We start from the raw sequence: 14,808 nt of genomic DNA on the forward strand, positions 1-14,808 counted from the left end.
GTGGCCACCTTTTGCCTCATGCAGCATGACACACCTCCTTCACATAGAGTTGATCAGACTGTTGATTGTGGCCTGTGGAATGTTGTCTCACTCCTCTTCAATGGCTGTGTGAATTTGCTGGATATTGACGGAAACTGGAACACGCTGTCATACATGTTGATCCAGAGCATCCCAAACATGCTCAATGGGTGACATGTCTGGTGGGTATGCAGGCCATGGAAGAACTGGGGCACTTTCAGCTTACATGGAATTGTGTAGAGCCTTGCGGTGATAGAGGTGGATGTATGGCACAATGGGCCTCAGGATCTCGGTATCTCTGTGCATTGAAATTGCCATCAATAAAATGCAATTGTGTTCGTTGTCCATAGCTTATGCCTGCCCATCCCATAACCTCACCGCCACCATGGGGCACAACGTTGACATCAGAAAACCGCTTGCCCACGACGCCATACACGCTGTCTACCATCAGCCCGGTACGGTTGAAACCGGGATTCATCTGTGAAGAGCACACTTCTCCAGCATGCCAGTGGCCATCGAAGTTGAGCATTTGCTCTCTGAAGTCAGTTATGACGCCAAACTGCAGTCAGGTCAAGACCCTGGGATGGTTTCTGACAGTTTGTGCATAAATTCTTCAGTTGTGCAAACTCACAGTTTCATCAGCTGTCCGGATGATTGGTCTCGTACGAACCCACAGGTGAAGAAGCCAGATGTGGAGGTCCTGGGCTGTTGTGGTTACACGTGGTCTGCAGTTGTGTGGCCATTCGGACGTACTGCCAAATTCCCTACAATTATGTTGGAGGCGGCTTATGGTAGAGAAATTAACATTTTATTCTCTGGCAACAGCCATGGTGGTCATTCCTGCAGTCAGCATGCCAATGGCACACTCCCTCAAAACTGACATCTGTGGCATTGTGTTGTTTGACAAAACTGCACATTTTATAGTGGCACCAGAAAAAGGTGCACCTGTGTAATGATCATGCTGTTTAATCAGCTTCTTGATATGCCACACCTGTCAGGTGGATGGATTAAATTGGCAAAGTAGAAATGCTCACTACCATGGATGTAAACAAATTTGTGCACAAAATTTGAGAGAAATTAGATTTTTTTTGTGTATGGAACATTTCTGGGAACTTTTATTTCGGCTCATAAAACATGGGACCAACGCCTTACATGTTGCGTTTATATTTTTAGTCAGTGTAGATATGGATACTGAAATATATTCTTATGACCCATTCAGCATCTTCTTATTGTTAAATAGGTACAGTAGACCTGTAATGCCCTGACCATAGAGAGCCTTTTTAATTCTATATTTATGTTAGGTCGGGGTGTGACTAGGGTGGGTAATCTAGGTTGTTTTATTTCTATGTTGGCCTGGTATGGTTCCCAATCAGAGGCAGCTGTTTATCGTTGTCTCTGATTGGGGATCATATTTAGGCAGCCATTTCCCCACTGTGTTTTGTGGGATCTTGTTTTGAGTTAGTGCACAGCTTATGTTATGGGTTCGTTGTTTGTAAGTTCGACAAAAAATAAAAATGTGGAACTCCGAGCACGCTGCGCCTTGGTCCGTATCTCCACACAGCCGTGACAAGACCCCTGGCACAAGCTTCTCTCTAGTAGCCTATGAGATACAGTAAGCATACATATTGTAACTTGAACCACACACTTGGTTGCCAGACTTGCAGATGCCTCCACAACATGAGCCCTCAGTGCCCGGAGGTTGCTGCTCTGCTCTCTGTACTATATTACAGACAGTGAAACGTAACCTGTCTTTTTAAGTGGGCTCAGCTACAAGCCTCCTGGTTACTTCCTTAATACACATGGAATAGCTTTGTACATCAGGAGGGACTACTGAAAGAGTGGTTAAGTCACAGACCAAATAAAAACAGATCACTTTAGTGAGAATCACGACTCCTCCGATAGCTGCTTGTAATTGCTCAGAGAGCCTTAGACAACTTCACTGGCACATTTCCACAGAGCCTGCTTATGGATGGATACTCCTTAGTGAAAAACAATATTGCCTGTGTACAAAACTCATATGTATCATTATATCTCAGATTTATTCCAATTCACTCTGGATTTGAAGACATGTATGAGGTTTATGAGGATGCTTCAGTCAGACCAATGAATTGAAACCTTTCCCCTCACCTGTCAGCTGTTCAAGACAACCCTCCCCTTCCTGTATTGTCAGGCATGTGCATGCAGTGTGTGAGAGTGTTTAGAGTGGTCAGTAGAGTAAACCTTCCTCAAAATCCAAGATGTAACCAATGACTTCTTGCCCATCCTCCTTTTAGACATTGGCTGAAATGGACTATTCTTTACCCCACCATTAAACCTAACAAGCCTACCATGACCTGCTCCATCATCTAATGTACAGCCTCTTAACTCATCCAGTGCTTGTTTTGATAGAGAGAGAATGTGTGTGCGTGTGCACGTGTGTGCTCGTGTTTGATGTAGACATAGAGGCAAAGGCAGGAAGTGGAGGAAGCCTGTATCAGATCCATCTATCTGAGCAGAGCAGAGCCCAGTTCTGTGTCTGTCTAGCCGAGAGAGAGCCTGGTTAATGGACCGAAGACAGACAGTGATGTATGCCTCAGACAGACAGTGATATGCACACACACCAGCAGCAGCAGTAGCCACAGACTAGGTCAGGAGAGGATTTAAGATTATTGACTGATACCGACTAAACCATATTACCACACTGATAAAACCAAACACTAACCCTGCATACTGTGACAAAGGCAGGAAACAGAGAATGTTTAAGTAGAGAGAGGCAGGACTTAATTTCTCCATCTTAAACACAATCTAGACACAGTTCTGCATAGCTGTAGGCATGTAATAGATGTTTAAAAGCAGGTGTAAGGTAAAAATAGCGTAAAGATGAACTGATAAGGGAATTTTCAGGAAGTCAGGACAAACTGTTCTTTCAGTATTCAGCCAGCAATTGTCCTAGGAATCTTCTCCTCAAAACTCATCCTCAATAATCAGTGTGCACCTCAGTTGAGAAAAGTCATGATTTCTCCCTCACACCAGCATAACAACCTTTCAAGTTACACCCATCTGTGACATTACAGTGTGACCGTTGCCCTCTTACCTTGGACCAGCAGACGGGTGGTGTGGAGCACCTCTCCCTGGTCGCTGAAGGCTCGACACGTATACGCCCCCCTGTCGTCCCGAGTGATCCCCAGCACCGTCAGACTTCCATCATGCACCTGGGGTGGACATGTTTGTGCGAGACAGAGCAAACATACAGACATGGTATTTATAAGCATAACCTAGTGAAATGGCACACCAAAATCAAGGCAGGGTTGAGGTTCTGTCTTTGGTAGGAATGTATGTTTTATAGAGAGCATACAACCAATACTCTAAAGTCTAACCTCTGACCTTTTACGAGGCTGTGGTATGGGAGCCTGAGAGGGGTGAGAGAGAGGGATGATAAAGGGGTGAGAGAGGGAAGAGAGGGGTTAGCAAGAGGGATATGAAAGGGGTTGAGAGAGGGGTGAGAGAGAGAAAGAGAGAGGGGCGAGAGAGGGGCAAGAGAGAGTGAGGGGCGAGAGAGAGAGGGGTGAGAGAGTGAGGGATGAGCGATGGATAAGAGAGGGGTGAGAGAGATTGATGAAAGAAAGGTGTGAGAGAGAGGGGTAAGGGAGAGAGAGGTAAGGGAGAGAGGGGTGAGAGTGAAGGATGAGAGTGAAGGATGAGAGAAATGGATGAAAAAGAGGGGTGAAAGAGAGGGGTGAAAGAGAGGGGTGAAAGAAAGGGGTGAGAGAGCGTGAGGTGAGAGAGAGGGGTGAAAGAAAGGGGTGAAAGAAAGGGGTGAGAGAGAGTGAGGTGAGAGAGAGGGGTGAGAATGGATAAGAGAGAGGTGAGAGAGATGGATAAAAGAGAAGAGTTAAAGAGATGGATGAAAGAAAATGGTTAAAGAGATGGATGAAAGAGATGGGTGAAAGAAGGATGAGAGAAGGGTGACTGGCTAAGAGAAGGATGACAAAGGGATGAGAGAGGGGTGAGAGAGGGACAAGACAGAGCGCCAGCTCGCTGAGTGACATAAACTATGACACAGGAATGAGGATAGCTGTCACTTCCTGTACATCATACATAATTTCCAAATGTTAGGTGCAGCCTTCAGCAAGCTCAGGGATTTACTCCATCTGAAATATGGAGGGGGGCTGAGAGAGGGATGAGAGAGGGGGTTGTCCATGGTTCACAGGGTTCCTTAAAGAGAACTGGAACACTAACGCAAAACATGACAAATGAGAGAGGGGGTGCAGCCGAGGCTTGACACGCCTGGACTGTTCTTCCTCCACTCAAGGACCCGCCCTCTGCAGGATTCTGCAGCCTGACTGACAGATGCTCCTGGCCAACCACAGACATGCAAGACAGTCCAATTAAGGGCTTCTCGATCTGCAATCTGGGTGCAGTGAAAAGTGCACAGACAGACAGCAGTCTCACATATACTCAGGCAGATGGTGGTGTGTGCTGAAGATTTCCTCCAGCACACACAACCACACCTATAGACTGCCTTCCTTGCTTGAAAATGACTTATGAAACAGACTGTATAGACTTGTCTACAGCCAGTCTGAGTACCAAGATAGAGGAACATGCATATTTTTATTTTCTTCATATATTTTCACAAGTGTGTAGCATTCACAACTGTAAATTGTTGTCATTCGACTTGCCTAAACTGATCAATTCAAATCGTATTTGTCACATGAGCCGAATACAACCTTACCTTGAAATGCTTATTTTACCAACAATGCAGTTTTAAGAAAAACAAAAAATAAAATAAAAATGTAATTTTACCTTTATTTTACTAGGCAAGTCAGTTAAGAACAAATTATTATTTTCAATGACGGCCTAGGAACAGTGGGTCAACTGCCTGTTCAGGGGCAGAACGATAGATTTGTACCTTGTCAGCTCGGGGATTCGAACTTGCAACCTTTCAGTTACTAGTCCAACACTCTAACCACTAGGCTACCCTGCCGCCCCGGGTAAGACTTAAGAACATTTTTACTAAATAAACTATAAAGAAAAAAAGAACAAGTTACACAATAACATAATAATAACGAGGCTGTGCAGGGGTACAGGTTAGTCTAGGCAATTGAGGTAATATGTACATGTAGGTAAAGTGACTACGCATAGATAATAAACAGTGAGTAGCAGCAGCATGATTATCATTTTTTTAAATGGGGGGGGGGTCAATACAAATAGTCCGGTTGCCATTTGATTAATTGTTCAGCAGTCTTCTGACTTGTGGGTAGACGCTGTTAAGGAGCCCTTTTCACTGGTGCAGCTGTAGAACTTTTGTAGGATCTGAGTACCCATGCTAAATGGGTCCTTTTCGGTCTCCTGAGGGGGAAATCGGTGTTGTAGTGCCCTCTTCACAACAGTCTTGGTGTGTTTGGACCATGATATGTCCTTAGTAATGTGAACGCAGAGGAATTTGAAGCTCTTGACCTGCTCCACTAGAGCCCGATGTGAATGAGGGTGTGTTCGGCCCTACTTTTCCTGTAGTCCACGATCAGCTCCTTTGTCTAGATCACGTTGAGGGAGAGGTTGTTGTTCTGGCACCACACATTGTTTTGGAGTTTTTAGCTTGTCTGTGAAAGGATATAGCCTCGCCATACTGTTCAGTTGTTCTGAATATTTCCATCCTGTTCAGTTGTTCTGAATATTTCTATGCTGTTCAGTTGTTCTGAATATTTCTATGCTGTTCAGTTGTTCTGAATATTTCTATGCTGTTCAGTTGTTCTGAATATTTCCATCCTGTTCAGTTGTTCTGAATATTTCCATCCTGTTCAGTTGTTCTGAATATTTCCATACTGTTCAGTTGTTCTGAATATTTCCATCCTGTTCAGTTGTTCTGAATATTTCTATGCTGTTCAGTTGTTCTGAATATTTCCATACTGTTCAGTTGTTCTGAATATTTCCATCCTGTTCAGTTGTTCTGAATATTTCCATCCTGTTCAGTTGTTCTGAATATTTCCATACTGTTCAGTTGTTCTGAATATTTCCATACTGTTCAGTTGTTCTGAATATTTCCATCCTGTTCAGTTGTTCTGAATATTTCCATGCTGTTCAGTTGTTCTGAATATTTCCATCCTGTTCAGTTGTTCTGAATATTTCCATCCTGTTCAGTTGTTCTGAATATTTCCATACTGTTCAGTTGTTCTGAATATTTCCATCCTGTTCAGTTGTTCTGAATATTTCCATCCTGTTCAGTTGTTCTGAATATTTCCATACTGTTCAGTTGTTCTGAATATTTCCATACTGTTCAGTTGTTCTGAATATTTCTATGCTGTTCAGTTGTTCTGAATATTTCCATCCTGTTCAGTTGTTCTGAATATTTCCATCCTGTTCAGTTGTTCTGAATATTTCTATGCTGTTCAGTTGTTCTGAATATTTCCATACTGTTCAGTTGTTCTGAATATTTCCATCCTGTTCAGTTGTTCTGAATATTTCCATGTTCATTTCCATACTGTTCAGTTGTTCTGAATATTTCCATACTGTTCAGTTGTTCTGAATATTTCCATCCTGTTCAGTTGTTCTGAATATTTCCATACTGTTCAGTTGTTCTGAATATTTCCATCCTGTTCAGTTGTTCTGAATATTTCCATCCTGTTCAGTTGTTCTGAATATTTCCATACTGTTCAGTTGTTCTGAATATTTCCATCCTGTTCAATTGTTCTGAATATTTCCATACTGTTCAGTTGTTCTGAATATTTCCATACTGTTCAGTTGTTCTGAATATTTCTATACTGTTCAGTTGTTCTGAATGTTCCCATACAATTCAGTTGTTCTGAATATTTCCATACAAATCAGTTGTTCTGAATATTTCCATACTGTTCAGTTGTTCTGAATGTTTCCATACTGTTCAGTGCTTACTGTACTTTGTTCCATAGCAACAACAAAAAACTTCAGGAGCAGTGACATCCTCAGAAGCGCTGGGGTGGGGCTGGTGTTAAGCATGCAAGACATGTATAATATCTAAGATTTCAACTTCACATCTGAATGACTCCAAGACCTTAAAGGGCTAAATGATCTGGAATCCATATACCTTCAAGGCTCATTTCCCTAAATATCAAATAATGTCATGGCAGCCCAGAAAATGGACAAATCTGCATGTTTTATTTCTACTGACCTAAAATAGAGTAACTTTCACAGGCCATTTCACTGCTAATTCTAGGTTTAAAGGGCATGTATTTGTAGCCCGAGGTGAAGTAAATTTGTTGCCCAGTTTGTCTTACCTTGTATTTTCCACTGGTTGCAAGCTCCTCCCCCTCCCTCAGCCAGCTGATCATGGGTTTGGGGTTTCCCTGGGCGGAGCAAGTCAGCAGTGTGCTGCCCCCCTCCTTGGCCTCCACATACTGTGGGGGCGTGGTCGTAAAAGTGGGAGGGGCTTTGGGAAAGAAAAAACATAATTAGCATATTTTCTATCCACTGAGAATATCTTAATTTCTTGAAGGTATTAAAAAGTTGGGAATTTCAGGGATGTAACCAGCATTACACAGGGATGAGGAATGTCTGTTAAAATTGTATTTATTTAACCTTTATTTAACTAGGCAAGTCAGTTAAGAACAAATTCTTATTTACAATGATGGCCTAGGAACAGTGGCTTAACTGCCATGTTCAGGGGCAGAACGACAGCTTTTTACCATCAGCTCAGAGGTTCAATCTAGCAACCTTTCGGTTACTGGCCCAACGGTCTAACTACTAGGCTACCTGCAGCCCCACATTGATAAATCCTTAAAATGTACTCTAAGAAATGTGTTCCCTATTCAATTTAGGCAAAGATTACCTGATCTGCTCTATATGAACCCAGCAAAGAGCATAATATCACAACCATCGAACATAATACAGCCACTAATAAAACCAATCAGTACAGCATACTGCACAGCTATTACTGGGTCTCGCTAGTATCCTTTATCATCTATTTCTAGCTAACTAGCTGGTACACTACAGTACCAATCAAAAGCTGTGACAATGCCTACTCATTCCAGGGTTTGTCTTTATTCTTATTTTTATTTGTACATTGTAGAATAGTAGTGAAGACACCAAAACTATGAAATAACACATATGGAATCATGTAGTAACCAAAAAAGTGTTAAACCAATCAAAATATATTTTATATTTGAGATTCTTCAAAGTAGCAACCCTTTGCCTTGATGACAGCTTTGCACACTCTTGGCATTCTCTGCATTTGATATCTCAAGGTAACTCTGGTTCTAAACAGCAGCAGCAGTATTGTGCCATCCAGGATGTACATGCCAGGCGGTGCCTGAGAAAGGCCCCACAAATTGCCAAAGACTCCAGCCACCGGAAACATGGACTGTTCTCCTTGCTCCCGTCCAGCAGACGGTATCGGTGCTCAGACAAACAGACTCCTAAAACAGCTTCTATCCCCTGGCCATAAGACTGTTAAATGGCTAATAACTACTGCTCCCCCTCACACCTCCGCTGCTGCTAAAATGATTATTGATTAGATTTACTAGTACCACTACGTTGCCGTTCATTGATTGCCGTTACCATTAGTATATATCTATTTATCCTACTACTAGTACAGTGCCTTCAGAAAGAATTCACACCCCTTGACTTTTTCCACATTTTGTTGTGTTACAGCCTGAATTTAAAATGGATTAAATTGAGATTTTTTTGGGTCACTTGCCTACACACAATACCCCACAATGTCAAAGTGGAATTATGTTTTTTGACATTTTTGACAATTAATAAAAAATTAAAAGCTGAAATGCCTTGAGTCAGTAAGTATTCAACCCATTTGTTATGGCAAGCCTGTATAAATTCAGGACAAACATTTACTTTACAAGTCACATAATAAGTTGCATGGAGTCACTCCGTGTGCAATAATAGTATTTAACATGATTTTTGAATGACCACCTTCTCTGTACCCCACATATACAGGTCCCTCAGTTCTGCAGTGCATTTCAAACACAGATTCAACCACAAAGACCAGGGAGGTTTTCCAATGCCTCGAAATTAGGGCACCTATTGGTAGATGGGTAAAATGTTTAAAAAGCAGACATTAAATATCCCTTTGAGCATGGTGAAGTTATTAATTACACTTTGGATGGTGTATCAATACACCCAGTCACTACAAAGGTACAGGCGTCCTTCCTAACTCAGTTGCCGGAAAGGAAAGAAACCGCTCAGGGATTTCACCATGAGGCCAATGGTGACATTAAAACAGTTACAGAGTTTAATGGCTGTGATAGGAGAAAACTGAGGATGGATCACCAACGTTGTAGTTACTAACCTAGTTGACAGAGTGAAAAGAAGGAAGCCTGTACACAATAAATATATTCCAACTCATGCATCCTGTTTGCAACAAGGCACTAAAGTAATACTGAAAAACATGTGGTAAAGTAATATACTTTTTGTCCTAAATACAGTGTTATGTTTGGTGCAAATACAATACTGATAAATGGAATGGAGCGAAGCACAGGCAAAATCCAAGTGGAAAACCTGATTCAGTCTGCTTCCTACCAGACACTGGGAGATTAATTCCCCTTTCAGCAGGACAATAACCTAAAACACATAGCCAAATCTACATTGGAGTTGCTTACCAAGAAGACAGGTAATGTTCCTGAGTGGCTGAGTTACAGTTTTGACTTAAATCTACTTGAAAATCTATGGCTTGAATCATTTTAAAAATAATAATTGGCTAATGTTGCACAATTCAGGTGTGGAAAGCTCTTAGAGACGTATCGAGAAAGACACACAGCTGTAATCGCTGCCAAATGTGATTTTACAAAGTATTGACTCAGGGGTATGAATAGTTATGCAAATGAGATATTTCTGCATTTCACTTTCAATAAGTTATCAAAAAGAAAAAAACATATTTTTACTTTGTCATTATTGGGTATTGCGTGTAGATTGGTGAAGGAAAAAATATATTTAATCCATTTTGAATTCAGGCTGTAACACAACAAAATCACTGTATATATTACCACTAGTTATTACCATAAGTATTTATATATTCCTGTTAACAGCCACATTTACATGTATATCCACCTATCACGCCTAATACTGACATTCTCACACACTCAAACACTTACACACACACAAACACAAACACCCACCCACTTATGCTGCTGCCATACTGTTGACTATTAGAATTATGTATCCTGCTACCAGTCACTTTCTCCTAATCGCCGCCTACATGTACATATCTACCTCAAATTACTCCATTATCCCTGCACATTGTAAATGTGGTATTGGCATTGACCCTCTATATAGCTTCTTCTCTTATTTCTCATGTTTTCTTTATCATACACAGTATATTTTTGTATTTTACAGAATTTTAGTATTTTATAAGCATTGATTACTGTACTGTTGGGTTGAGCTCGCAAGTTAAGTATTTCACTGTACTTGAACTAAACTTAGCTGAAGAGAGGATCACACTCTCTCTACCCAAGTGGGTCATGGCTAGCCGATGGGAGTCTTGTCTTGACTTCTAACTGCACACACACATGGTGGGGAGTAAACAGACACACCAATTAACATTTCTAGACATCTGCCTCTCCATCTTGGCCGCTCACTGCACAATGCTCCTGTATAGAGACTACCGGTGACTGTCACGGACAGGGACCCTGGAGACAGGCTGGGGAAAATTGCCACCCGAAGGAAAAACTAGAGGCAGCTAAAGCTGAGAGGCGGCGATATGAGGCAAGGCAGCGCAGCAGGCACGAGAGGCAGCCCCAAAAATATTTTGGGGGGAAGCACATGGGGAGATTGGCAGAGTCAGGCGATTGACCTGAGCCAACTCCCCGTGCTTACCGGAAGCAGCGTGTTACTGGTCAGGCACCGTGTTATGCGGTGAAGCACACGGTGTCTCCAGTGCACGCTCATAGCCCGGAGCACTATATGCCAGCCACCTGCAAGTGCCATGCGAGAGTGGGCATCCAGCAAGGGCGGATTGTGCCAGCTCAGCTCGTTTTGTCTCCGGTGTGCCGTTTCGGCCCAGGTTATTCTGCGCTGGCTCTGTGTACTGTGTCTCCGGGGCGCTGGGAGGGTTCAGTTCGTCCTATGCCTGCGCTCCGCCCGTGCCGGGCGAAAGTGGGCATTGAGCCTAATGGAGAGGTGCGAGTGTTAAGCACCAGATCTCCAGTGCTCCCCCACAGCCCGGTTCGACCTGCGCCTGCACTCTGGAGGGGCCGGGCTAAAGTGGGCATTCAGCCTGGAGGAGTGGTGCCAAGGTAGCGCACCAGAGCTCCAGTGCTCCCCCAAAGCCCGGTTCATCCGATGCCTCCTCTACGCACCAGGCTTCCTGTAGGTCCTCCCCAGCCTGGTGGGCCCTGTTGCAGCCCCACGCACCAGACTGTCTCTGCGTCTCCTCCCTACAGAGTCGCCCTCCAGTCCGGACCCTCCAGAGGCGCTCTTCAGTCCGGAGCTTCCAAAAGCGCCCTTCAGTCCGGGGTCCGCTACAAGGGTCCCCAGTCCGGAGTCGGCGGTGAGGGTCCCCGCTCTAGAGGCACCACCTAAGTGGGCCAAGCCAGAGGTGGAGCGGGGTCTACGTCCCTCACCAGAGCCGCCACCACGGAGAAATGCCCACCCAGACCCTCCCCTATAGGTTCAGGTTTTGCGGCCGGAGTCTGCACCTTTGGGGGGGTGGGGGGTGGGGGGTGGTACTGTCACGCCCTGACCTTGGGGGCGGTACTGTCACGTCCTCCATTTCCACTGATATGTTACGTCCTACTTAATCGTATAATATGATATGAATGTGCTTAAGATCCCATTCAATCTCTTCATTAACAGCTGTTCCAGGCATTCTCTCAATGGGTATTGTCATTCTGCAAGTATACAGAATACATTCCTTTCTGAACATTTGTAAGCAACCCCCTCTGGTTTTTGTAGTGATTTACAATGCAAGTGTGCTTTATCGGCAACCATTTTGTGGATTGTGGTGTAGATTATCTTCACTGAACAGGTCTACATCTTTGATTCACATCTATAATGTGGTTTAGATGACCTAACATTAATTTACACTAAGTAGGTGGCAAGCAGGAGGTGGCATTTACTGTGAGCGGAATGGTTGACAGGGGAGTTCTTTCCGCCCATCAGGTACAACACATCAGGACGTAAGTGTCATCAAGTGGGGAACTTGGGAGATGTTCTACAAAAAGCCAAGTTGAGCATCACAATCTCGCCTTACTTTCCCAATTTTCAAGTCTCCTATATTCCTGGATTCAGATGCTTCTGTTTTCACACCACTCCCATCTGTAGACCTTTCCACGCGAGCAGATAGGCCTCCTTAGAGCTCCATACCTGCTCACCGATATCTCTCCTTCTCTCACCTCTCCTCCTCACTCTGATTCTCCTCCTTCCTCTCTTTCTCCCTCATTCTCGCCATCTCTCTTTCTCCTGCCCCCTGGAAGACTGCTCTTCGGGGATGCACAGTTTTTTATACCGTTTTTCTTTGATTTCCCTTTGAGTAGATTTCAGACAAAATTAACATTTACAGTACAGAGCCAGCCAGAGTGGGTGAGAGAGCGTCTTTTCCCTGAGGACTACTACTTACAGAACGAAAGGATCATGATGCATTTTTATTGAATTGCAGCATATATTTAGCCCTTTACTGTTTACTGTACTCTACTTTCCATCCGCAACCCAACAACCATTTTCCCTCAAGGCAACAAGGGATCCCCTTCAGACTATTTGTCTCTGAAGTTACTGCAGCTGTGTGAGTTGACACTCACAATCTCTCACTCACTGTTTCTCTAACTCTATCCAAAAGCTGCTGATTTATTAGCATACTGTTAATTGATACTAAACTAAGAAGGGAGGAGAGGGTGAGAGGAGGAGAGGAGAGGCACCACAGTGGCCTCTCTGTCTTTCGGGCACAAGTTCTTGCCATCTGACACCTGCCACTGAGTGGGCATGAATCCTCTCTCCGTTTGGCAGGAAGTAGAGGGCTGCAAACAGGAAGTCAAAGCAAGGAGTGTATCATATGTAGATTCCACTGGCCCCGGGAAATGGCTGCCTTTAGTGTCTGTGATGAAACCTGGCCAGGAGAGCACCTGCCTTCCCAACAGAGGTCCTTTGAGGGGACATACAGCCACGATGAGGCCTCTGAATGTCAATTCAACACACAGATGTCTCAAAACAAGCACAAACACTGCCAGCCATTTTGCTCTGGCTCTTTCAGTATACATGAGAGCTTGGCTTCAGGTTCAGCCCCAACAGTCCCCAATTGGGAAAACAAGGCATTACCCTTATGTCCTGCACCTTTGCTCTTACACTGCTGTAAACAAAGTATGGACAAACACATTTTTTTAGACTTGTTTTATATGAACTCAGACACCAAAAACGGGTTCCAACACACAGGATAAAGACACATCAAACATATTATCCAGACAACTCACTGATAGTGTAAGGGACTGGGAGTAGGAGAGGTGGAGAGCATAGGCGAGTGAGTGAGCGAGTGAGTGAGTTGAGCGTGAACACTGATGTGGCCGGCCATAGAGATGCAGTGTGCCCGTCCGACTTTCACAGAAAGCCATTCAAACCAAAACACACACAGATGTTCACACACTCCCTTCCACCCCCCTAGAGGCTCCGCAGGTGACACTCCCTGGCAGGGCAACCGCGAGTGTAACTCAGCAGATAGAGAACTCATTTAGCCACAGCCAAACGCAAACGTACCCTTACACACATGCAATGATCTCACACACAAATACACAGTGTGTAGATGCAAGCTTGCACACACTGACACATGGGTAGTCTCCCTCTTCTTAATCACTACCTTTTCAGTTTCATAGTGACCATTAGTTTTACAGTGAACATATGTTGAACTTCATCCAATGTCAAGTATACTGTATATGCATATACAATCAGTTACAGATTAGAAAGTTCATGATGAGAATATGAATGAGCCTCACACAGACAGTGAGCATAAGTTCACACACCAAAAATATATTTTGAGTGTGTGAACCTGACAGTATAAACTGCAAACTGTCACACTAATAATATCTTCAGTCCTTGCGAGGTGTCTATCTGGAGGGGGAAAAAACTGTTTAATGTTAAAAAAATTACAAAGGAAACCACTGCATTTAAATCGTATGGAGAAATAACTACCCACCTCTATCCATCCGGAGGGCGGCCAAATGGGAGATGTATTGTATCTCAATAACACCAGCAGAGACCAAAATAATTGGAATGGACGGATATGCTGCAGCTACAATTTAGCTGCAAACCGAATTAAATATGGCAGCGTGGAATTCAATTCCATTACATTTCTCCAAGACAAGTATTTTTTATTGTCTATTAGAAGATCTGACCAAATTAATACAATCAGAACACGTCAGAAAATACGAATATAAAACCGATTTGGTTTTCAGAAGATAAAATAGTAAAGATCACGGGCATCATTGTAACTTGACTCTAGATGGTCTTGAACAGAGCCATGCATTTAGAGAGTTGGGACATTGATGTTTCGGTATGATACTTCAACATTCTATGACAGCCATGTTAGCACCCCATTAACATTACATGGAGAATATTTGAATAATGCTATGTAACTGAATGTCTACAATTAGAACATTATTCAACCTTCTAAAAGTCCCAACTCTATAAATACATGGTTCTGGTCTTGAAGAATGTACTGGAACACATTACATAGATAGAAGCAGCTAGCTGCTAACCCAATGGGACCTTTCTGGGAAGTGCAAACATGCAGATTATTTTCCCGTCTGGTCATCAATCTGATTGCTCCCAGACTATCCCAGATGTTCCCTGCTGGAACTGTGTCAAACAGGCCACAATCAATTCCCCTTCTCACTAGTTTCTCATCCCCTT

General features: G+C 43.4%; 1 protein-coding gene across 1 annotated transcript in view; it reads right to left on the reverse strand.

Moving 5' to 3' along the window:
* LOC124006242 (protein turtle homolog B-like) overlaps positions 1–14,808 on the reverse strand; it is a 79,703-nt gene that overhangs the window by 24,559 nt on the left and 40,336 nt on the right. Inside the window, 2 exon segments of the mRNA XM_046316131.1 lie at positions 3,092–3,209; positions 7,245–7,396. Coding sequence (XP_046172087.1) covers positions 3,092–3,209; positions 7,245–7,396 — 270 coding nt within the window.

The sequence above is a fragment of the Oncorhynchus gorbuscha genome, linkage group LG19 (genome assembly GCF_021184085.1).
Source record: "Oncorhynchus gorbuscha isolate QuinsamMale2020 ecotype Even-year linkage group LG19, OgorEven_v1.0, whole genome shotgun sequence".
NCBI lineage: Eukaryota > Metazoa > Chordata > Actinopteri > Salmoniformes > Salmonidae > Oncorhynchus > Oncorhynchus gorbuscha.